Here is a 23,556-nt window from a genome sequence, read left to right as displayed (position 1 = left end):
CTGTGTACTTCATGGGCAAAGGAAAAACAGTGCTAAGTAGCTGTAGTGTTACAGGGTCTTAGAGGTTTGTGTGTTAGATGGCTGATGTGTAAGAAAGAAAAAAGTGGTTTCTGGTTTAGAAGAAAATGTTCCCAGCTTGGCTGAAGTCTATGTCAAAACTTCTTTTGTCTTTGAAGACATGTTTTCATGTGGCAGATCTGGGATAGCCGCTGTAAGAAAAGCGTCCCATCTCCCAAGAGATAGCTGGCTTGCTATCTCTTGTATTTCTGCTAAATATCCTCTGGCAAGCCAAGTAGATCATACCACTGTTGTAGCTTCCCAGGCACCCACAATTTTCCACCCCCAAGATGGATAGCATAGCTTGGATCTTTTCTGATCCATGAAGAAGAGGTTAGTGTGAAGCATCCAGCAGCCCCCTTAAGAGCACAGTTTAGCCTTGCCTTTTGAATAAGGGTGACTGTTCTGCTGAGGGCAGGGGGTAGTAGCACAGAATGGATAAGTCAAAACTCTGTGGTCTCTAATGCCCTGAGCTGGGAATCAGGAACAGGTTATTTTGGTGGTGATTTTGTTCTTTTCACTGGTCTGTGTAATGCAGGCAGAGTACAGCATGCTTGTGGACAAGTAGCTGATTCGTGGGAAAACATTCCAAAAGGAAACAATTTTAGGAAACACAAGTCACATTTATAAAGTTTTGGACGTTCATGCAACACACTACCGTAACACTAGTACCCTAAATATTTGAAACACCTTCAGAAAAAGAAGACTGAGGTTGCTAGATTATTGTTTATTTAGGGGAGCAAATGTCACTGCCTCAGTCCAGACGCTGTAACTTCTCTAGATCGAGCAGTGTAAGGCCAGTAAGAAGGCAGCATTTCCCTGTGAGGGTTCAAGGAGAAGCAGAGTCATAACTTCTCATATACAGTTTCAGAAAAAACTGTTGAGCTTAAAAATTCAACCAAAAAACCTCTGAGAGTTTGATGACCCCAGATTGGTGTTGCAGGTTCTTCGAGGTTTGTTGCTTTATTTGCCTTGTTACTTCTTGCAGTGAGGGGGAGAGAGAAGAGTTACTGCTTGGGTTCCTGTATGTTTCTCTCCTATAGAGACAAGGGGTTCATGTGAAGAGCATCTGAGAACAATGTCTTATTTTTTAGAACTCCTTGTAACATTATTATATGCAGATAATAAGTCCATGCGTGTTTTTTGACTAGAGAATATGACAGCAGTCTCTCTGGACAGTCCATGATCTGGAATTGTAAGTTCTAGAGGTCTAGAAATTAGGTCATATCCCTGTGCATCTCTAAAAGTGAGAGACTGGTGCTGAGCTGCCTGAGCCCATTTTGGGCTCTGCCATTTAGGCTAATGCACCTTCTGTTCTCCCACAAGGGTGGTGGGCTTGGCTGGAGTACCTTGCTAAGGGATGGAGCTGCACCATGACAGAGCAGTGGAACCAAGTCACAGGTTTGGGACCAGCTGGGTGTGAGAGAGCTCCTGTCCAATTTTGTTTCCTCCTTTTTGACAAGGGTGCAATTGAGCTTGTCAGAGGCTGTAGTACTATAGGATGAGTAGATGCTGTTTTCTCTGGCTGTAGATGTAATTCACCCATGGCAGCAGAGATCACCTCTTCAAAAATTTGTATCAAGTCTTAATGCTACCTGCTGTAGTCACTCTGGAAGGAGTTCTGAAGTAGTTCTGAACAAATCTGTACAAACAGATTTATATTTTCATTTGCTTCCATACCAGTGATGCCATATCTGTCAGCATAAGCAGATGTATTTGGATAAAAATACCTCTCACACAAAACAAGACGTAAAGAACCTTCCCTCTTAACTAATTTCTTTTGTAAGTGATAGTGGAATTGTTTTTTCCTCCAAAACTTGCTTTCAGAAGCTCAGATCTCCATATATAATTTGATTCTTAAAGAAAGAAAGCTTTTAATGTTTTCTGAACTTGTTCTGATGTTTTCATTGGTGACCATTCCTCCCAGTATGATTTTACAGATGCAGTCCCCAGGAACTTAATTTCTAGAAGCTGTTCACTTTCTTAATAAGTTGCTGTTTGCTACCTGTACTGTTCATGGAAGCAAATGAAAATACAAATCTGTTTCTAAAACATTCATCCATTACTTACATTAAAAGTAGATATCTCTAATACTTCAAAAGATATATTTAACTGTTACTGTCTGGCTGTATATAAGGCAGTTCCTTTCAGCTGCTTTTGTTTAGTTAAGACTTGTACTTAAAAATGTACTTCACGATGGATTGCAGATAAGCCCAGGTTTTGTTGTGTACCTTTTCCTCCAGTTGTGCATGCTGGGAACTGCTGTCCTAGAGGGAATGCATGAGAATAAATTCCAGGGTGATATTCTCATGGAGTTCAGTATGACACTGTTTGGGGGTGTTGCAGTGCCTTTTTTTTTCCCTTGAGTTGTATGTTAGTCCTGGACATTTTTTTTTTCAAGTGGGTTTCTATTCATCATCCAGAACAAGTAACCAAGTTTGAGAGGATGAGTGGTTTTTGTTCAAGCTGGCCCCATTAATGAAATGTTAAATCAAAGGATTGTGTCAAGATGGTGTCACATCAGTAGTACAGAGAATGTCACTGTACCTTTCCTTTTCCAGTCTTCAGATCGTTTTCTGCTAGTATTAAGATGCGTGTAGCCATGCCTATAGTTTGATTTGTCAGTGAATCATCCTGGCATAATCCACCATGGCCACAAAATAATGCATGAAATTCAAGAGGACAGTCAAAGCAAGAAAAATCCTCTCTAGATATGTAATCCGAAGATTTTTTAGGTTGAAGTTAAGAAATTAAATCTTAAATTCTTAAGTTCTTAGCTCTCTGTCAGAAAGCTGTAGAGGGAACCAAAAGTTAATGATATGAAAAAAAGCTGGGCAGAGATTAGAAAACAAACAAAAAAACCCTAATCAGTTTTTGACAGAAAGAAAAGGCTTTCAAATATTTGTGTTTGGATTTTAATGAAAAAGAGGTATTACTCCTTTGAAAAAATATTTCACCATTGAAGCAAAACTTCTTAAATGCTGCTCATATTAGTTTGAGAGTGAGACAGTTGAAATATTTTAAAGATACTATGGATGGGTTTTTTTACTTGTTTTAGAATGTGAATTTTCTGGTCTCTTCGGCTTCTGGATGAGAAAGTCGTGAGATGTCCAATTCTAATTTTGAAATTACAAAATCCATGTTTAATGACGACCAGTTCCAGTGTGTCACACAGCATGCTAGTGCTGCTTTGACTGTGGGTGCTCTCTAGCAAATTTTAATTTCATGAAGCCTTTTTCTTGGACACTTTCATTGTTATTCTTTTCCTGCACTCTCAGAATGAGAAAGCTAAAATCTTTAGTTATCTTCAGTTATATCTGGATAACAGAGGTCTGTTTACTTCTGCACATTGCTATCATTGTCTTGAGTTTGGCACTGCTTTGCACCAAAAGATTTCAGTGTGTTGTTAACAGTTACTAGACTGAAGATTAAACTACAGAGCAGTTGGAAACTGGAGCAGCACTTTTTTTCCCCCCCCCGGAGAAAAGGAAAACTGTAAGACTGTCAGCACCTAAAGATATTCTTGTCCATCTCCACAGAAGTTTTATTCAGAGCAGAACTATCTTCCAATATGTCTCAATGAAAATCCAGTTCATATAAAAACTCAAATGCAGATGCCTTGTAAGAGATGGAAGAAAAAGTGTTGTGTATATCATACTTTGCTTTATTGCATCCCTATTGTTGTTAGAATAATCTCATGCTATTAAAGAATAAACTAAGAAGCTTACACTGTGTAAACCAAACTGAGCTCTTGTTTTCCTTCAATTACATTGGATTACTAAATTAGAGTAGATTAGTAAAATCCTTCTGCACTAAGAAGCTTAAAAATGGAGGCAGATAATTTATTTTTAAAAAAAAAGTAATTTCATACTTGTACAGGCAGAGTAGTGTGCATGAAGTAGATTTTGGCTTGTTTTGAGTTTGGGCAAAGAACCCTACTGTAATAGGAGAAGAATGGAGTTGTTAGTGAGGGACAGAGTCCTTTTGCACTGACAGAGGTTTGGCCTTTGTTTTCAGGATTTCCTTTTAGCACTGAAGCCAGGCTGTTCTGTTCTCCACTATGTATTCAGTTTTGCAGTAACAAATGATGTGGTGAGTTTCTGGGAGCTGAATGCTGAGACCAAACCATATTTTATCTCTCATAGCTAGAGAGGTTTCAAAACCAAGAGCAAATCTCTCCTGTGTAATAAAAGTCTTAGGTGGGTCGAGAGGTCTCACAATTAAGGTTCACATGTATTTTTATTAATTATTGCAAAACTCTAGAGCAGAAAGCCTAAAATGAAACAGGCTATGCATGAAAATGCTTCTTAGTCACTTTTGTGACAAAAATAGGAAAGTTTTTTGGCTGCAAAGTTTTAAGGGCTGTCATTCCCCTGAAGAGTTCATACCATGATGCACAACTGATTTCAGTGTCAGGAAAATGAATTGTTCTCTGGTAATTTGTGACATCAGGAAAATAGTGTATCTAAGGATGTGTTCAAATAAACTTTTTTGCAACACTTAATGTGGTTCTAAACAGTGAATGCTTTTTCTGTAGCAACTGCTTGTTACTGCTGTTTTAGTTTATCTGCCATCAGCCTTTGCAAATGTTTTTTCTGTTCCAGCTCAGTCCTGAGCTGCACAGTTTTCTCAGTGCTGGAAGTTTGGCTGCAGTTTTGTTCAGCAGAACTTTTGTGTTCTGTTTCTCACATCTGCATGTCTTCATAGCAGCAGCCAGCTCACACAAGATGTGGTGTGTCATTCTCTCTCTGCCTTTGCCCTAGAGGACGTGCCTGAGTTACCAAGCAATGGACATGAACCAAGGGCTGCTTTGGACCCCAGCCATTTATGGCTGCATTAAGCCCTCCTGCTGCAGGAGGTCTCTCTCACACACACACTTCACCTATTCTTAGTCAAACAGTATATGTTGTTCATTGTTTATAAAATGTGTATCTGCCTGGTTGTTTCCTCAGGTTTAGGGGGGTAGTTGTTGATTCACAGTGAACTGAAAAAGGTAACAGTTCTGCAACCATTTGACTCCTAGGAAAGTCCTAGGTGAATTCTGTCAGAAGCTGTAACTGTGTTCCCTCATTCTGCACCTGATGAGGAAGGAGACAAGGGTGGATGGAGAGCAAATCTTTCCATTCTTCTGGTGCAGTTCCTGAAAGAGTCCCTGGTCATTTGGCTTCTGAAAACCTGCATGTTAAATATTCCATTGTCATTTTTACCTAGGTGACAGCTCGAATTGTGGTGCTGTTGCTGATGATTTACTTAAATATTCTCCTTGTCTTATTTCCACTGTTTTACTACAGTAAACATATGACCTGTTTTTCTTCTTGTAGTTTCTGCAGTCTATGATTCTACCCTTAATTTTAGAAATAATGAAAATCCAACATTGCTGGGAGTTCTAAATGGAAAGAAATATCACGCAGATTTATACGTAAGGCAAGTAATCCATATTTTAATTTTCCTTTTTAGCAAGAGCGTGTACTTGAAATCACACCTGGTCAAATAAGGGAATGTTTTCAAGGAGGTAATGGAAGGCAGATCTCTACCAACCTTTGTTCACAGAACTTCAGATAAAAATTTGTGTGATTTGGGAAGTGTTTTTGGTAAAGCTCTGTGATTATAAATACGTGAGGAGCCCATAAATGTCTACAGAACTTTTTGTTGGTTATTTTTTTATTTGTGTGTCTGTCAGCTCAGCAGCACTGGGGCCTCTTTTCATTCATTCAACCAGAGTACCAAACAAAAATCTGAGTGTTCAGGTGGAGTTGCTTTAAACCTGTCTCTGACACAGGAGTTCCAGAGATAGTTCCAGTTCCTCTGTTGGAGGTCAGACTCAGGACTTCCCCACCTGGTGGTGTCATTGTTGATGTATTTGACAGCTGCACCCTCCCTACCAAGAAAGGGTTGTTTAATGAAAAAAAATACTACCTGGTCCAATACTACCATTAAGGTCCCTGTGAATTGTGAACACCCTAATGGCTTCCCATGATCTTAATGGGAAAGAGCCAATTCCCAGGTGAGGTTCTACCAGCAGCTGCTGTGCTATAGGCACTCAGGGCATGTGATGATTTAGAGTTGAAGCATAGGAGTCTAGAATTGATGCTGTAAGTGAGCAGGAGTTCATCATAACCCCTCAAGAGCTGTTGTGGACCAGTGAGCTGGTCCAATTGCTTTATCCTAGATAGCAACATGAAGTGGAATAGGGTGGCCTTTTCTTTCTATTTCTCCTTTTCTGCCTGTTTGAAAAAGTTTTTTTTCAGAATTTTTTTTATCCAGGGGTAAAAAGAAAGTTTCTCTTGACTCCTCTTTCCACGTGGTAGCTCAGCCTGGTGTCCTGTGTTTGGTGTACATGGCCTGGCTGGATGGCATTCACAGAGCCCTGCCTGTGGATGTCAGCTCCAGCAGAGCAGAGGCATTCCTCTTGCTGGGTCTCCCTTTGCACCATTCCAGCCTCCTGCAAGTCAGTCTGGCATAGCATGGGAATTGCTTTTCACAGCTCAGGGTAGCTGCTTGCCCACACTAAAACGCTGTTACAGGCAGGGTAAACCTCATGACTAAATTTGTTTTGGCGATTAGTTGGGGACTATCACAGATTTCTTAAAAATCTCCTCTGTATTTACTTGCTGAAGTGCTATAGGTGTTGCACAAGTTAAAAAAAAATGAAAAATGTAGTGAGTCTCCTGTCAGATAATCTGTCTGTATAATGCAAGTGCTGTTCATGAAAGTCAAAGTATTCAATATTCTTCAATTTCTCTTTTTTACCATTGGCAGGCGGATTCCACTAGAGGATATCCCAGAAGATGAGCAGGAATGTTCTACCTGGCTCCACAAACTATATCAAGAAAAGGTTGGTTTTTTTGTCAAGACAGCACTTGTGAGCCACTAGTGCTCAATCATTTATAGTGCTAGTAGACCTTTACAGTGTGCATGTGTAGTGTCCTAGTTTGGAGGCTTGGGGTGAGTTGGTTTGTCTGGTTTTCAGGGTAAGTGCTGTGTTTCTCTATATACAAACTGATCTTGTGGTGCCAGTCATGATGGCTTTCATTTTCTACATAGAGCAACAGGAAGAAAGCTTAAGCAAGCCTTTCTAGAGCAGTTTTAAGCCTCTTCTTTAGAAAGTTGCATGAAGATACAAAAATCAAAATTGCCTTACTGCCTTCTGATTGGTAGAAAGACTCCCTTCCCCTGGAAGACACCTTCTAAATAAAGGAGTAAATTTGTGTGCTAAGTAAGATATTTTCTTTAGTGTATTAGAATTTTTGTCCCTTGCTTTACCCTGCCTTTTTTACCAAGGCAGACATCCAGCATTAGAAGGACTGGCTGATAAATTGTTTTCACACTGTGGGTATAGATGGCATGCATTTAAGATTCCTAATTTCATAGGATGGGGAGAGAATAATAATGATTGTGTTTGTAGATGCCCAGTTTTTTCTTTGCAAATGCTTTCATATGAATCCTTCAAGTCTTACAGAGTCTGTTTCTTCTGGGCTGTTTTTATGAATACTGGAGATAGTTGTTGGGGGATGTGCTTTTTGAATGCACACAGCACTCCCAACTCAGTTAGTGGGAGTCACAGGTACGCACGGCATGAGGGCCTGGCAGCTCACTTTGCTTCAATACCTTGATCAATTATGTATTCACACTGGAATGCAACAGTGCTTGGGATTTAGAAATTATAGAATATAGCTATGCTCTTGATTTCCTCTCACTGGGACAGCAAAATTCTGCTATGCCATTTGTCATGCTCTTCTCAGGACACCACATTAGCATTTCTGTATCAACAGTACCCTGGCTGTTCTCAGTTTCAAACCATGGCTCTTTCTGGTGTAATTCCTTAGCTCCTCTAAGCAGCTTGCTTACAGGAATGTGGGAAGTAAATGTGTCTTGAGACCTCACTTTTAAGTCTACTGCCTTTGCCTCTGATCCCCCTTCTCATAGTTTGTGCCCCTAACACCCCCCAGCACCTTTGCAGAACATCAGGGTGTTACCACGGGCCCATGTACATGCAAATGGTCCTTTGTTCAACATTGCAGAAGTCCACTTTCTGCTACTATGATGTTGTAGCCCTGCTTCATGTCTCTGAGAACTATTCAGATATTCAGATGTTTGCAAGACAGGAACATAAGTGTGAATGTGGTGATTGTTTTATTGAACCCTTTATTACATAGTTACAGTAATTCACTCCAAGATTTTTCTGCTATTCCCTCTTTGGCAAATGCTCGGTTGCTTCTAGTGCAAACAGAGTGTACATCTATCCTTCATAATATTATATTGTACAATATATCATAGTATTCTTCATATCTGTTCCTCATGACAAACTCCTCGTGACAAACAGCAAACTTCATTTGCTGGTTGGTTAAGTCTGTAGTCTCCTATATAAGTATAGGAGTAAGGTTTTGCATCTGGGAGTGAAGTATGGTGTGTTCAGTTTTCCGTTCCACTAAAACCTTTTTTGGTTATGTGAATGGTTTTGATTGATTAAGGCTGGGGGGGGTTGTTTGTTTGTGTTTTGGTTTGGGATTTTTGGTGATGATTTTAGTTTTTCTCTGAAGGCAGCATGTTTCTCTTTCTCCATTTGTTTTACTTTAGTGAAACTTATTTCATTGCAGTCATTCCTGGTTTACTGAAGCCCATGTCTTTGTAAAATCAGCCTGGCAGAATATAGAGCAGGGACAACTTCCAGAGTTCTGAGATGAAGAAAGCCCACCTGCAGGGTAAAAATAGAATTTTATTTCAACTTTCTGCCCTGCATCTTAAAAAGATAATAGGCTCTTAGGTCAGATTACAAACATCAGTGCTGCCCAGATGCTGTTTCCAAAAATTCTGTTTCAGATCATCTTCAGAGTCAGAAAATATTTATGATATAATGTAAAAGATTTTTATTCAAAGGGCAGTAACTCATTACAAGATACACACTCATCCCTGCTTTCTCTGTTTTGGTTGCAGCACTTCACTTGCTGTTTCAAAGACAAAATGTGCACGCTGCTGGAAAGCAGAGACCCTTTTTAAACACACATTATGGTTCACTGTGCTCTTGCTTATTCTCAATAAGTTTAATAATTTTTCAGTAGTTTCTGAAAATTATGCTGTAGTACCATGATTTAGTGGCTGGAGAGTGCCACAGGTGCTGAGGTCAAGGCCTGTGCACACAAGATGATCAGGATTGCAGAGCTGTTGGAATGAGTAATGAAATCAGCTGTTACTGGGCTTAGAGGGACATGATTTATTTTATTATTATTATTAATTTATTTTCCTATATTGACATTAGTAAAGGGGTGAGGGTCTTTGAGAAAAGTTTATTCCATTGCTTTTTACCTCCTTTTCTGATTTCACTTACATGTATCTCAATCTGAAATACTTCTCTCTGGGAGCCTGTCGTGTTTATGTTCTTGCTACTTACCACTTCATTTTTTGGCTTGGTCACTGCTACAAAGGCAGTTGCAGAGAGTCCTGCCAGATAAACAGCAGCATTGTGCTGCTGCTCTAAAACAAACACTGTTCTCATTCCTTTTCTAGGCTTACAGTATGTACCATGTCCACATGCTTCTTCTTCACCAGGGGTAGATTTTTGTCCCTTCACAAATGGCCAGCACTGTATCAGTTAGTTCCAAATTATGACAGAAGTTCAATTTGGGCTGCCTTTTCATTGCCTTTTCTTTTTATTTATTTTATTTTTTTTTTAACTGCCATTGCTAGAAAGGCTCCCTTTGACTTCAACAAGGACTAGGTTGAGGATCTTTTTGCCAGGTCTGAAGAGGTAATATGTAGTAGTCATAATTCTGCTAGGCCTTGCATGTTTGTTTTCTTTTTTTACCTCCTTATAGCCTCAGTGCCTGAAGTAGAAGTTCTGCTTGGAAATCTTAATTTCCATTAGAAAGAGAGCAAGCTTCTAATTCTTCTTGCTTGTAAGAGAAGCTTGGAAAATAAGGCCTGAAAATATATATACAGAAAAGTCCTAGGAAATCAGCAACGCCTGACTGAAGTGTGCAGAACTCTCCAGTGTTTGGGAACAAAGAATATATTTTTGGATACTCATTCTTTGTGTGCTTCCTCACAGAGGGGCAGTGGCATACCTCTGCCATCAGATCTCCTGGTGGGAACAGGAAGGAGAAATCCAGTTAGCCTTTCACAAGGAGTTGGAAGTTCCCTGATTTCCCCTCACTGCATTACCCCTCCACTGTCTGAAGTAACTTAAATTTGGTGGGGGCAATAGAGGGAGCATGTTTCCACATTGGAATGTGATACCTGCGTGGATGGAATTTACTACAAACTGAAAAGAAGCTCTGTAGGCAGAGGAATGAAAGGAACCTAATGTGAGTGAGGCGATTTTGGGAAATGGTGAGGTGTATTACCTGTTTAAAGCCTGACTTGTTGCTGGGTATCATAGGCACCCTTGCAAAAGCTTTCAAGACAGATGAACCCGTAGGTGCCTTTTGCAGGTGAATGAATTTATTTAAGGGTAAGGAACCGTAACTGAAGAACAGTTCCCCACAACAGTGGGAAATGCAGCAGAGCTGTTGGCCTTGACATTGTTTTGCCTTTTGTGTTTGTTTTCCATCTGCCTCAAGCCTCTCAGTGAGGTGTGCTCTGGTTTTGCTGCCCCTCATGCCGTGCAGAACCAACAAAGAAAACCCTGCTGTGCTTGTTTCAAGCGAGCCTGTCCTGCTCTCTGTAGTAGCAGGCCCTCTAATGGCAATGCCAGCAACAGTCGGGAATTCTTCACTTTTCCTGGGTAATACCAGTATTTGGAAACCTAACTGTATGTAGTAAACTCAGTTTACTGATGATGTGTTATAGAGCAGTCTTCACTGCGCTATGAAGAAAACTTCATATGCTCTGAACTCTGTTAAGGTGGCTCAGTAATTGGTCACAGTGATCCCACTACAATCCAGCTCACATGAGTAAAACACAATTTTTGTAGTCTCAATAAAGACAGTGCTTTAGTTATACTTTAGTTACTGCATAATCCCTTAAAGCCTGGATGTTCACTTTGAAATAGAAAAAGTGGTAACAGCTTTTAATTGCTCAAGCTGCTATTAAGTAAGTAAAGAATTGTTTGTGTCAGCCAGAGTATAAGTAAATGTAAATTCATAGCATAGTAGATAAAATAGTATTTTGGTTGATTAGTCTTGGCTTTCCTAGAATTTTTAGAAAACAAAAATCCTTTCTTTAAAGAAAAATCATACTTCATTCTGATTAATTTAAGGTGTTTTTTTTATGTCAGTCTAATGCTGACTTCATTAATTAACCAGTTTTTTGTGGTAACACAGATTAATAGATAACAGATTAATAATCTTTGCTTTTGAACAAGGAGGGAAGGGGTTTTTCCCCCCATCCACTTTTGATGTCTTGGGTTGATGAGATCAGTAAAGGCAATGCTATTCACTCATGGGGGCTATGGAGGAAGGTACAGATTTCAAAGTCTCCTGTCCTTTGAGAAACAGATGCTACAAAATAGAAAAAAACGACCCCCACCCCATTTTTCTCCTTGTATTGTACTCAAAGGTCGAGTCATTTGCTCAAAGCCAGGGAGAGATTTTGTACTGTTTACTCGCTGAACTGCCTGCAGGGAGGTTCAGCACCCAAACTTCCTACCACAAGTGTCATGGGAACAGGGTGGAACAAGACTACATTTGTGGGACAAGGACAGGGATAGGGTGGTGTTCTTTGGGGTGTGGGACAAAGTGGTGCCTGGTCACCTTTTCTGACAGGTTTGTGGGGGATGTTTGAGAGCAGCAGTTGGAGAAAACAAGAGGGAACAGAGGTTGCTGCTGAGTATGAAGCCCAGACACTTCCCTGGCTTACCTGCAGTGCTTGTGCAGTGGCTGTGGCTCCTGCAGGAGGTTCAGCAGTGATGTCTGCATTGCTGCAGGAGTGTACAGCCCATCATCCCTCCTGTTTTCCTAGGCTGCTGTACTCTCCAGGTATGGCATTTTTCAAGCTGCTGTGTGTAGGAGAAAGAAAGTATTCACACATCAGTGTATGCTCACCCATTCTTTTCTTTCATTTTTCTTCTTTTTTTTTTTTTTTTTTTTTTTTTGACTGTGTTCATTGACTTCAAAGTACAAGCTTTCCAGCCATCAGCTGGTCTTTGATCTTCCCTTGTGGTTACAAGCCTCCAGAAGGAGAAACATCAAAGCCAGGAATGGCTAGTTTGTTAGCAGATGGGGATTTAATTGTTGCCCTCCTTTGTTCTCCTAGGATGCATTCCAGGAACAGTATTACCGCACAGGAACCTACCCAGCAGTCCCTACAATACCACCTCGCCGACCATGGACACTTCTGAACTGGCTTTTCTGGGCCTTATTGCTGCTATATCCTTTGTTCAAGCTGCTCATCAACATGATCAACAGTGGGTCATCACTGACACTGGCTAGTTTTGCATTTGTCATTATAATAGGTAAGTTTTCTGATTCCAAAAGATTACTTACAGGGTAACTATCCAATAGGATTTACTGAGATTTGCTAAATATAAAGATGACTTGTGAATTCAGCAATCTATCTAATATGTCCACTCTAGCCTGGACTAGGCTAAAAAGATTCCTTTTTTTGTTAATTTTTTTATAGTTGTACTATTTGTAGGAGCTGTGTACAAAATTTTCTGTTTCTGTAGAATTCAAACAGTGACTTCTCAGTGGGTTGCCTATAAAAGGCTTTCTTTTCTTGTGTGTTGCTGTGTTCTGCTTTAAATGCTTAGAAAAGAGGCACAAGAATAATTTATTCCTTTGAGAATGCTTTTGGCTAATTATATTCTGATATGTCAAGCAATGGTAATCCATGAATTCATGATTTAAGCATAGCCTGTTGTGGCCATCTACTCTGATTTATGTAGCACAGGGCATGGACTGTCACAGGTGATTCCTACAGTTCCTGTGGCAGTTCTGAACTGTCTTGGTTCGTATTTCAACTAGTATGGTATTTAAGAGCTGGAAGAAAAACAAAACCAGGAGCTGGCTCAAGGAAAGGGAGGTAGATCTTATTTGGTGTTCTTCATGAAAGCAGGAACCAGGTCAGTTTAGCAAATTGCATCATATCTGGGTGTCTGTGATTGAGTGCTGGTTTGAAGAATGAGTTCCATTCCAGAATAAGCCATACATTTTTTAAGCAAATACTTTCTGTGATTGCATTGACCATCACAGGTATTTATGACTTCATCACCTTCACATCTGTGTGTATTACAAAAAAACTTGGAAAAAGAAACAGAACTTCACAATCTCCCTGACTCTGAGAGAAGCTGGATATAGAGCTGACTTAAAAAGCCGTGTCCAGAATGGCAACACAGAGGAGATAGGAAAATGTGGAGCATTTTCTTGTCTTGGAAGTTGATCTTTTCTCTCTACCCAGGAAATTGTTCCTAGCACATAACATTTCTTTGCATTCTCAGAAGTCTGAATCTTGAGCTAGATTGACCAGGATTAACTGACTACCATCCTTTTAGCCATCTGTGAAGAGTTTGATGTGGTAGGCACACAGTATTCTTTTTCAGAAACTGCCCACCAAAACAAATGCTGCATTAAGCTCCTGCTGATGCTTCTTATATAGGTAACTAGAGAAGGAACAACTTGTGTGTGCATGGAGGCAGGAAATTTCCTTCATGATGCTTTGAGCCAGAGGAAGGAAAAAACAAGCAAGGATAAAGTCCAGAATAATAGTTGGTATATTATGTGGGCAGGGTAGACGAAAAGAGAAGGGAATCCCGAGTTCTTGTCTTCGTCTGGAGAAATTGTTGGTGTTTGTTACCCTCAAAATGCTTTGTGTAAAATGTGTAAGAATTCATTGGAGCAGCAACTACAACTTAAAAGCCTTTTTCCACCCACCTTACTTGTTGGAAATCACAAGCAGTGTCCCCTTCCCCTTCTCTGACTGGTGAAGAGGATGGGAGTGTAGAATGAGCACTGTGGTTGGGTTGTGCTGGGAATGGGAGGCGATGGGTTCAAATCCCTGTCACTTGCAGAGAAGGGTGGATCAGCCTCCCCCATGCTCCTGTGCAAAGTGGGTAAACAGCAGTGGGTGGGATGAGGGAGTAGCATTGCAAATGCTACTGCCTGGCAATTTGCTCAAGAGGATATTTGTTCTGCCGTTGGAAGAAATGCTGTCATAGTCTGTTTGGTGCTGGATTGTGGAACAACAGCCTAATGGTGCGCTGAAGCGTAGCTGTTGCAAAATGGTTTGAATTTCTCATCTTTCCTTCAGCATTTTCCTTTTAATTCAGTTTCTCCACTCAGCAGACTGGTTGGTTGAGTGCCATTTCAAACTGCTTCATGCCTTGTGTAGTCTCCACAGGGAGCCTCACACCATTATTCAGGGTTTCTGGAGTTCAACCTCAGGGCTGACTGCTTTACTGCTTAGTATTGTAGCATTTGTGATGGTTTTGGACTTAGCCCTTTATAATTGAGCTGAGTGACACCACACATCCTCCACCCAAAGCCTAATACAATCTTGACATTAGTGACCTAGGTCATGTCTTTTCTCTATCAGGAAGTGAAAGAACCTGTAAAGAAAAAAAGCCATGATGCTACCAAGAATAGACAGCAAGAACAACCTTCTTTTTGTTTTTTTTTTTCCCTTTTCTTGCTGTCTTACTTCCCACTTATCTTTCTTCTGCTTCTAGCCACAAAGAAAGGTTAATAAGCAGGCTGCTTTGAGTCATCTCTTCAGTGCAGTGATATAATCCAAAGGATTTATTCTCAGGTTATCTGTAACACTAGAGCTACCAGAAGACTACAGCAGCAGCCTGCTGCCAGAATGAACAGCAGCACTGGGTGAGCTCCAAGGCTGCCAAAGCCCAGCAGAGAGCCCCTTGAGGGTATGGGATGTGCATTGGTGCCCCACCCATGGGCTGGTGCAGCTTGCAGCCCTCTGCTGCCTTTGCAGCACCTCTGTGCTCAGCAGCAGCTCAGTTCTCATTCCACTCGTGGTGGAACCAATCCCAAAATGCCTGCAGTGGCCTGGGATTTGCCCTGCAGTGGAGGACCGTGGTAGAGGCTGCTGCCTGATCAGACTCAGCCACCTTTTGCTGATGAGCAGGGAATGAGAAAGACGATGTCACTTACAAGCAGCAGCCTCTGTGAAACTGTGGAGGGAAGAGAATGCACAGGAGTGGAAGAAAGCTCAGCCATTAGTGAAACCAAACAAAACACAGAGCTGGTTTATCCTGGTCACTTAAAACTGGATGTGTCATTATGTGCCAAAAAATCAACAGTGACCTTAGTGTGTTATAGTCTGTTTTTGTTTTGCCACACTCCTTTAAAACCAATGTTACTGCTTGTTGGGAATAATTGGTCTGTTTCTGTGGAAGCAGGAAAAAACCTTAGCTGGAGCTGTCACACTGACTTTCGTAGCCAACAGCTGAGTTTCTGTAGCAAGGCCATTCTCCCCTAACTGTGTCCTGTATCCTAAGGGGGATCTCTGTCATGAATGTTCTGGATGTGGTGCAGCCATCTACAGAGGAGCAACCAGCATTTTATTCTGCAGTTTGTCTCCAGCTTTAGGCAAGGGCTCCAGAGTGACTCCTGTTTGTGGCACAAACACAGCTTGGAGGCTGTGGCAGCTGGAGCTGCCTGCCCAGCACAGCCAGGCCATAGGAAAGCTTGGGAGGATTGTGTTAGCTCTCTTTACAGTGAGAGGTAATTGCTACCTGGTGGCTTAACAGTGTAAAAGGAAAGCTTTTTGTAGACTGGAGGGATTTATCAGATGACAAAATCTGCTCTCCCCTTGCTCCTAGCAAACCTTTTCTCACTCTAACTGAAGCACACGGGTAGTGGTTTGGTTTTTTTCTATGGCACCGATACTCCAGAATTCAGGAACTTTAATGCAATCCCTAATAGCCCATTGTAGTACTTTGCTGGTTTTAAGGGTGGGTTTCAGTACCTGATACAGGTGCAGATAAGCACAAAATAAACCTTTTGTGATAGAGCAGGGTAACTAGGAGGTCCTTTTACCTGGTACCCTCTGCATTGTTTCTAGATTGTTGTTTTGTCCTTTGGATAGTTTCTGCTTATTGTAGCAGAATTTATTCTAAATTCTACTATTCTATATCCTAATATCTAAATTCTACTATAATTCTCCAGTAAAACACTGACTGGCTTGTAAGTAACTGGCTGTTTAGGTGGAAAAAGCTGTAAGAAAAATGTTCTACTCTGTGGAGTTGTACTCTGTGGAGCTGGAGTGGAAGGATGGTAATCCCTCAGACCCTAACTCTCAGATCTAAGAGTGAATAACCAATGTATGTACAGTTCTGCTTGGTTCAGCTCAAATTCTCTCAGCCCTAAATCAATGATATTTCTTTATACTGTGAATGCTGTCCCCTTATGCCTCGCTGTGCAGCAGTTTGGCTGTTTGTACCCCCAAGAGTCACCACACTGTTGGGTACCTTACTGCTGGCCTGGGCCTGGAGCCCTTTGTGGTACTACTTGAATCAATACAAGGCAGTCACTGCTCCAGAGGATAAATGCTTAAGTAGTTTCAGGGACAAAAGTGTTTTGGAAACCAGCTTTAGTTTCACAGGACGCAGGGCAAGAGACTTAGGTGCTTAGCTCACAACAATTATTTAAAACTTGGTGCTGATATTTTGGTGCTGAAGCAATGAGCTCATCTGTGGAATGTCAGTATCTCTTATTTGACAGCAGCTTCTTTTCTTTCTCCTCCTGCTTCCCCAGTCTCATTTGGCTTCAAAGAACAAATGTTGGGTTGCTTTCATGTTTTGATAACTTGTGTTGAGGAGGACACCCACCCTTCATGCTCTAGAAGTAATTTATTGTAAAGCTGTCAACAGCAGTTAAAAGAGGAATGTATGCAAAAGATGAGAGGGTTTTCAAAGGGAGCAGCAGCTATTCCAAGTTGAACGCTAAAAGCACGGTGGCACCTGGGCTGGTGGCACGGGGCCAGCAGCTACCTATCAGTTGTAGGCGAGAGAAGTGTTCTGTCTGAACCATGTGCAAGTAGTGATGAGCCAGCTGGGATCCCATGGGAGCTGCAGTGTGTGTGCTGTGCACTGGGCATGGGGATCACACCACAGAGCTGGGGACTTGGCAGTGCCCAGGAGCAGAGTGTGGACCACAGGGCTGGAGCACCATGTGACCTGGGCAGCAAGGCTGGAAATGCCTGCAGGCTGAGATGAATGGAAGGTGAGGAGGGGACAAGCCAGCAGGGTTGTAGTAAGTTTTACAACAGGATACAAAGCACGTGCAGGATCGTGCCTGTGTTACTCTGCCTTTTGGTGGAGCTGCCAGATAGTCTGGCCTTTCAGCCTGGTGCCTAGAAACTGGGGGTTTGGGGTGGGTTGTTTTCTTTTTTTTGTGTGTGTTGCTTGTTCCCTCTTCTTCATAGTATATAGGATAGGTCCTCAATGGAAATGTCTACCATTCATACAGTCTTTAGTTGTACAAATCTTAAAGCATAACCTATATAACTCAAGTGCAAACTATATGTGGGAAATTTTTATGCCCCTGCCTGCTGTGCTGCTTATAGCACTTGCTGTATGGTATAAAGGCTGGGTAACAGATGAGAAAACGTCCTGAGGTGTAAGAGAAAAGGTGGAAATCCTTTGAGCTAAGGTTTTGCTGAGATATGAGATACTACATGTGGAGGTGGTGGTTTCCTTGCAGCTAAAACGTGTCCCAGGAAAGAGATTATGGCTCTCTTGATTGTGTAAGCTCAGCCCTCCTTGAACCCCCAGCACTCCAGCAGGCAGAGCAGGTCCTCAGCAACCTCCTGCATCTTTTGGATGCTGAGAAATGGTGGGCAAAATGATGCAGGAACTCAGTTATCTCAGTTTGCTGTGGAGTAGTGCAGGGGTGCTTCAGCCAATAGTTTCTCTCATGGACTTCTCAGGGTGATCTTAAACCCTCACAGCTGTAAAGTTAGGCACTGCTTGATCTCCCTTTCTCCCCATTTCTTGAAGTAAAAACCCTAACGTTCTCCTTATTACGGTTGTATGTAACACCAAAAGTGAATAAATCCTTAAATGTGATGGTACTGCTCAGGTCTGCACTGCAGCTCCAGGAGAGCTGTGGTGAGGAGGCAGTGCAGGGACAGACCAGTGAGGCAGCCCAGCCTTACTCCACTGTGCTTCCACACGCTTGGCAAACATGAGTTGTCCTCTTCTCCTTGCACCTCACCTTCCCCAGGGTGCTGAGGGCTACAGGGTGAAGTGGGGACAGAAGGCAGTGGCAGCTTATGCCAGGGAGCAAAGGACAAAGAAAAGTCATCTGAACTAGTTGTTTTTTTGTGTCCAAGCATTCTTGGAACTTGATGAAATCCCCAGTATGATGTGTGGCTGCTGTAACAGTTGTTTATGCTCTGTGTCCATCTCCAGATGCTGTTTCTATGACTTGTGGTTAAAATCTTAATGATTTCATGCTTACTCCTATGTTATGATCCCAGACTGCAGGGTACATGTTGGATCTTTCTTTTGTGTTCCCCAGCTCATGGCCAGTTAAATGTCAGAGATGGTTTTCTTTCTTTCTTGTCTGTGTGAGAGTGAAGCCCTTTGCTTGTCTCTGTGGTGTGTGTTTCTATTCAGGGACTGACAGTGGAGTGTAAGTGGCAGTGAGTGCCCTCAGAGCCAGCTCCCTTTCTGGACTGTTCACTGCATAGCTCTGCCTGTGAGAGGGCCCTGCTTTCCTGGCATCCCATCCACAAGACCTGAGGGCAGCCCCATGGGCAGACCAGCTTCCCAGTGTCCAGCCATGCTGTCATATCACATGTGACTCATCCCTGCTATCCAGTTGCCACTTGCACTCTAAGAGCAGTCAGTTTACTGTCACACCACACAGCACGAGTGTGTGGTGATGGCTCTTTGTGGCCACTGGTGCTGTGCCAAGCAGCAGCTGGTGAAGCACAGGGCAGCGCTGTGTGCCAGCTGACAGCCCCCTCCCCTGGCAGTGGGATGAAACTTCTGGATTCTCTTGGTGATCTCAGGCACTGACTTAACCACAGAGAGTCCTTTGGCTGGTGAGAACTTGTCCAGAGTCATTTTAGAGAAGACTGATGGGAATGAGACATTTAGAGCACCTCACCATACTGGGCCTTTTCACCATCAGTCAGAAGAGTGGGATTTGGAGGCTTAGGGGAGGTTTGTGGCTTTCTTGAGTTTTTTCGTTTGGTTTGGGTTCCTTTTGTTTTGGAAAGCATTCTGACCGGAGGGAAGATGTTTGTGACTTCCTCATAGGTTTAGGCCTGAAAGAAGCATGGCAGTTCTGAATCTGTACAGTAGTTGAGCAGAAGCTTGAGGAATAATAGATTTTGGGCAGCTGAGCCCATTTACAAAGAAACCAAAAGTGTGAGAGGAGGAGTTTAGGTTAAGTTGCATTCAACTTAGTCACTTTAAATGCTACAGATAAATAAATAAAATAATCCCTGCACATGGTGATTTATTACCACTCAATCGTCTGTAAAAGTGTTTTAAATTATCCTGGTTTCTTGTAATTGACGTTTTCATGAGCAAGCATTAACAAATGCCACAACTTACGTGGTTTTTGTTTAACAAGATCTGAAGTTCTCTTACACGTGCTCTACCAGACGCAGGGCTGTTGAAAGCCAGCAGAATTCCACAGGCTGTGCACGCCTGTGCCTCTCACACCCATCCTGGTTCCTTGTAGCCTCATCCCTGCTGATGGGAGGGTCCAGCCACAGGCTCTTCCTTCACAAGATGCCACAGGCAAATAAGTTGATGTGGAGGTGTGGGAGCATCAAATGCACCTTTCATCCAAGGTCTCTTTCATGATGCTACACCAGTGCAGATCTTCCCACCTTGCCTCAAGCAGCTTTAACGCTGTTTGTTTGTTTTGCAGCTTCTGTTGGTGTCAGATGGATGATCGGCGTTACAGAAATTAACAAGGGCTCCACCTATGGCAACAATGACAACAAACAGAAACAAAAGTAGCACCTTCAGAGACTGCTTCAATCCAAAGGGAACAAATGCAACCGCTGAAAACTCTAAGTTCGTATCACGGTCCTTCAAGAGAGATCAGAGGATGAGTAATTGCCGTGCATATCTGAATTTGTGCTCCTGTTGTTTTTCTCTGGGGTTTGGTCTGGATGACATGCTGGAAAGATGCACTCCTTCATATACTCTCAACAACAGGTTTGCACATGTGTGGTTGGTTTGTTTTCCTATGAAGTGTCTTAAGCTTTGAAGGAAAAAAAAAATATTCCAGCGTGCTTATATGAAGAGACTCTACCTGGAACTAACCAGAGGTACAGGCTTTAATGTCAGAAGATTGTTACAAGATGATTAAACTTGATAGTTGTGTAGGTCACACAGTTTAACAACCATAATCTGTCAGTGTTTAAATACAGCACAGCGGGATGCTGTGCTTGGTTATAGCAGTATTGGACTGAAGCAGCTCTGCTGAAGTGGCAGAACTACAGTAGAGTTTTTGTACATCTAGAACTTATTCCCACAGTGTGCACTACATGGGCCCTTCGAAACTTCAGCCAGACCCTGGACATCCAGACATCAGAGTCTGGCAGTAGCATAACCTGGATCAGAATTTGGCCTTGTGGCCTGAGCAGAGCTAAGTTACCCACTGCCCTCTTTTTCCCCAGGCCATACATCTGAGGGACAGCTGAAAACTGTAATTCTTCAGAGTAAATGTCATTTTTAGTTTGGAAAAATTGAGGTAGTAAAATTCCTTTTGGCTTTAAATGCTACTTAAAATTCCAGGCCATCCTAGTAATTGTGGAAAGAAAATAATAGGGCATGGTGTAGTGAAATAATGCAAAGTCTGCATTAAAATGTATGCCCCACACCTGTACTGTTGTGATCCTAATTAATCTGCTTGCCTGTCTTTTCTGATAAATTAGTTTACTTGGTGCCTCATAACAGTCAGCCTGAAGTAATACTAAATTATTTTCTTCTGGGGAGGAGGGGGAACTAGGAGAGAGACCTAGGACTCAGTGGGTATGGCTGATTTTTTTAATATATGTCTTGATTTGACACCCTTCTGATTTAAATAAAACTAGAATCAAGCTCTGAGGAAAGTGGGGTTGACATTCCCAGTACTGATTTCAAGGCAGCCACCTCCTGTTTTTAAACTTCCAGAGTTAAGGATCTGCAAGTTAGTAGAAATAAGTTGTTTAAAGCAGGAGGGGCAAAAAGTATAAGAGGGGCCATTAACTAACAGCAAATATGATTGGAAAAGAAATCCCAATTTTTTAAAGTCTACAGATCCTGACAGTGAGCAGTTGAGGTTGTGATTGACACTCTCAGAGATAGTCCATTTTCACTTGACACAGGATTAAACCATGCTAGTCCCCAGTGAAAAAAGTGAGAGTCTTATTCTAGCAGCTGGTATGAAAACATTGCTTTTTTTCTTACCATAAAATTGAGGCCAAAAGAAACAGGCTAATACAACAATATGAATCATTCCATGAAATACGTATTTGCTGTTCAGTACATCAGATCATCTAGAAACTCACCTTTCTAATATGCAGGACCTAAAAAGCAGGTGAAGTAGTGCTTTTATCATGGAGCATTAAGTGAAGTTTAGGGGTAGTGGAGGCAGTAAAATTTAAAACATGAAGGAAAGAATAGGCCATGTGAAGTGTGAGAGACTGCTTTGGGGGCTTTTTGCCTCACACATCTTGTGTACACATCCATCCCCTATGTTCTGAAGCTTTCAGGAATAAGTCGTTCAGTGTCATGAACAGAAGAAACACAGGCTCAGATGCAGTTTTTGGAGCCCAAGAGTAGAAAATACTGTAATATTTAAAATGCTGTCTAAAAAAACATTGTGCCCTGCACTCAATTTGCTATAACACTCTTAACAGTAAAAACCTGAGTATTGCATCCTGTAGTAAGGATCAGGCACATTAACAGGCCAGACCTGAAGACACTGTACACAGGAGTTAGAAAATGGGTGGGAGAAAGGAAGGGCCTCTCCAGGGTGACATTTTACTGCAAACATTTCCTGGCAGGCCCAGTGGCCTTTTTTCAGGGTGGTGGGTGAGTAGTTCTGAACAGCAAATACATACTCCTGGAGTGAGAGAGGCTGTTCTGCCTTCCTAAAAACCACAGATTTAACGTGCAGTAAGGAAGACATTTGGCATTCCTTTTGAATCTTAGTCCTTTCCCCTCCAACTGCCTGCAGTGCCCTTCTCCCAGAGGAAAGCACCAAACGACTAAACACTTCTGAAAGAGTGCAGAGATAATTTCATACCCATCTCCCTGATACCAACCCTTACAACAGGCTGAGGGCCAAAGATGCCACTCCTGGATCCATCCTCCTAAGCACTTGTGCAAGTTCTGGCACACCACTGAGGCCCTTCCAGTACTCACTGACAAATGGAGAAAGCTTATGGTCCTTGCCAAAGTTAAACTTGTCCAGTTCACTGTATTAAAGGAATGACATAGGTTATTAGGAAGCAATGTTTGCCCCTCATCCCCACAAGCAACTGTATGTTCTACAACTGCCTTAACAAAATTAGTCTTAATGTTTGTTTATACAAAAATAAAAGTATAAAAAGCTAATATGCAGTGAATGAGTTTTCTTTTGGCTGGCAAGAACAAACTGGTAACAGTTTGTCATCTCTATCCTGACTCCTAAAAGCTGTCTACAGTTCCTGTTTGTGTTCAAGGGCACCTGAAACAAGGCAAGCAAGGGCATAACTCACTCAGATACCTCTGCTGTACTGCAAAGTGAAGCACACAGCAAGCTGGGGGTTCATCGACCTTTCCTGAGGATGACAACATACTTCCCCCCTCCTATCACACAACTTGAAAATAGAGAACTGGAAAGAAGGGAGAGTCTTTGTTTAAATTCAGCATTATATTTTTTGAGAGCCTAAATACATGCACAGGTGACATGCACAGCAAGGCTCATACTTTTCTAGATAAAAATGTCAGATTTTGTGGTACCTCCTTGACAGCTCACCCCACACCTGTGACTAATCAAGGGTTTGTGAGATGAGATGACAAGACACTAGAATATAAAACCAAATATTAAAAGCAAATTTTAAGTTACCTATTTTAAGTCTGTTCCTACAACAGGAATGTGTAAACTTGCACTAATGTTTACAACAGTTTTAAGTCACCCGTTTGTAATAGCAAGTAAAAAAATCAACTAGATCATGCATTGCAGGCTATTTCTTCCAATTGCTAACCACTTCTAATCTCTCTTCCTTTTAAGAGGCTGATGACAACTGGGGTGTGGTGGGGAAACGGAAGCCCAGGATCAGAAGTCAGTTTTCAAAAGGTAACAACAGTAGGTTCTTAGTTTTGCCAAGCAGAACACAATCAGCTTGTACAGTTCTCTTCTAGAAGACAAAAATGCCATGCAGAGTACTCCCTGTTCACAGTGCATACATTCAAGAAGGAAGTTATCCCTTAGATAAAGGACAAGGTCAGGAATTGCCCATCACCCTCTTTTCTCAGAAGGCAATGAAAGGGGGAACCTTACTTCTCCTGTCTCTTGTGTAAGAAGCATCTCGTATTACTCATCTTAAAACTTGACAAAACACTGACTATTGCAATATAAGAGCACCTTATTCAAGTTAGGTCAGCTTAGC

At 41.9% G+C, this 23,556-nt stretch overlaps 1 protein-coding gene across 3 annotated transcripts in view; it reads left to right on the top strand.

The window, feature by feature from the left end:
* Window positions 1-22,457, top strand: part of AGPAT4 (1-acylglycerol-3-phosphate O-acyltransferase 4) — a 71,450-nt gene extending 48,993 nt beyond the window's left edge. For all 3 annotated transcript variants that reach the window (XM_005526926.3, XM_088053712.1, XM_088053711.1), the window contains 4 exons: window positions 5,379-5,481; window positions 6,817-6,892; window positions 12,247-12,445; window positions 19,839-22,457. In XM_005526926.3, coding sequence (XP_005526983.1) covers window positions 5,379-5,481; window positions 6,817-6,892; window positions 12,247-12,445; window positions 19,839-19,930 — 470 coding nt within the window. In that variant the 3' untranslated portion in view covers window positions 19,931-22,457. The remainder of the gene's footprint in view (window positions 1-5,378; window positions 5,482-6,816; window positions 6,893-12,246; window positions 12,446-19,838) is intronic.
* Window positions 22,458-23,556: the final 1,099 nt, after the last annotated feature.

This window comes from Pseudopodoces humilis, chromosome 3, assembly GCF_049639895.1.
Source record: "Pseudopodoces humilis isolate 2021_Gansu_Grassland_sample_001 chromosome 3, ASM4963989v1, whole genome shotgun sequence".
Lineage (NCBI taxonomy): Eukaryota > Metazoa > Chordata > Aves > Passeriformes > Paridae > Pseudopodoces > Pseudopodoces humilis.
Note: the sequence above shows the minus strand (reverse complement) of the source record. Positions and strands in the feature narration are given on the sequence as shown.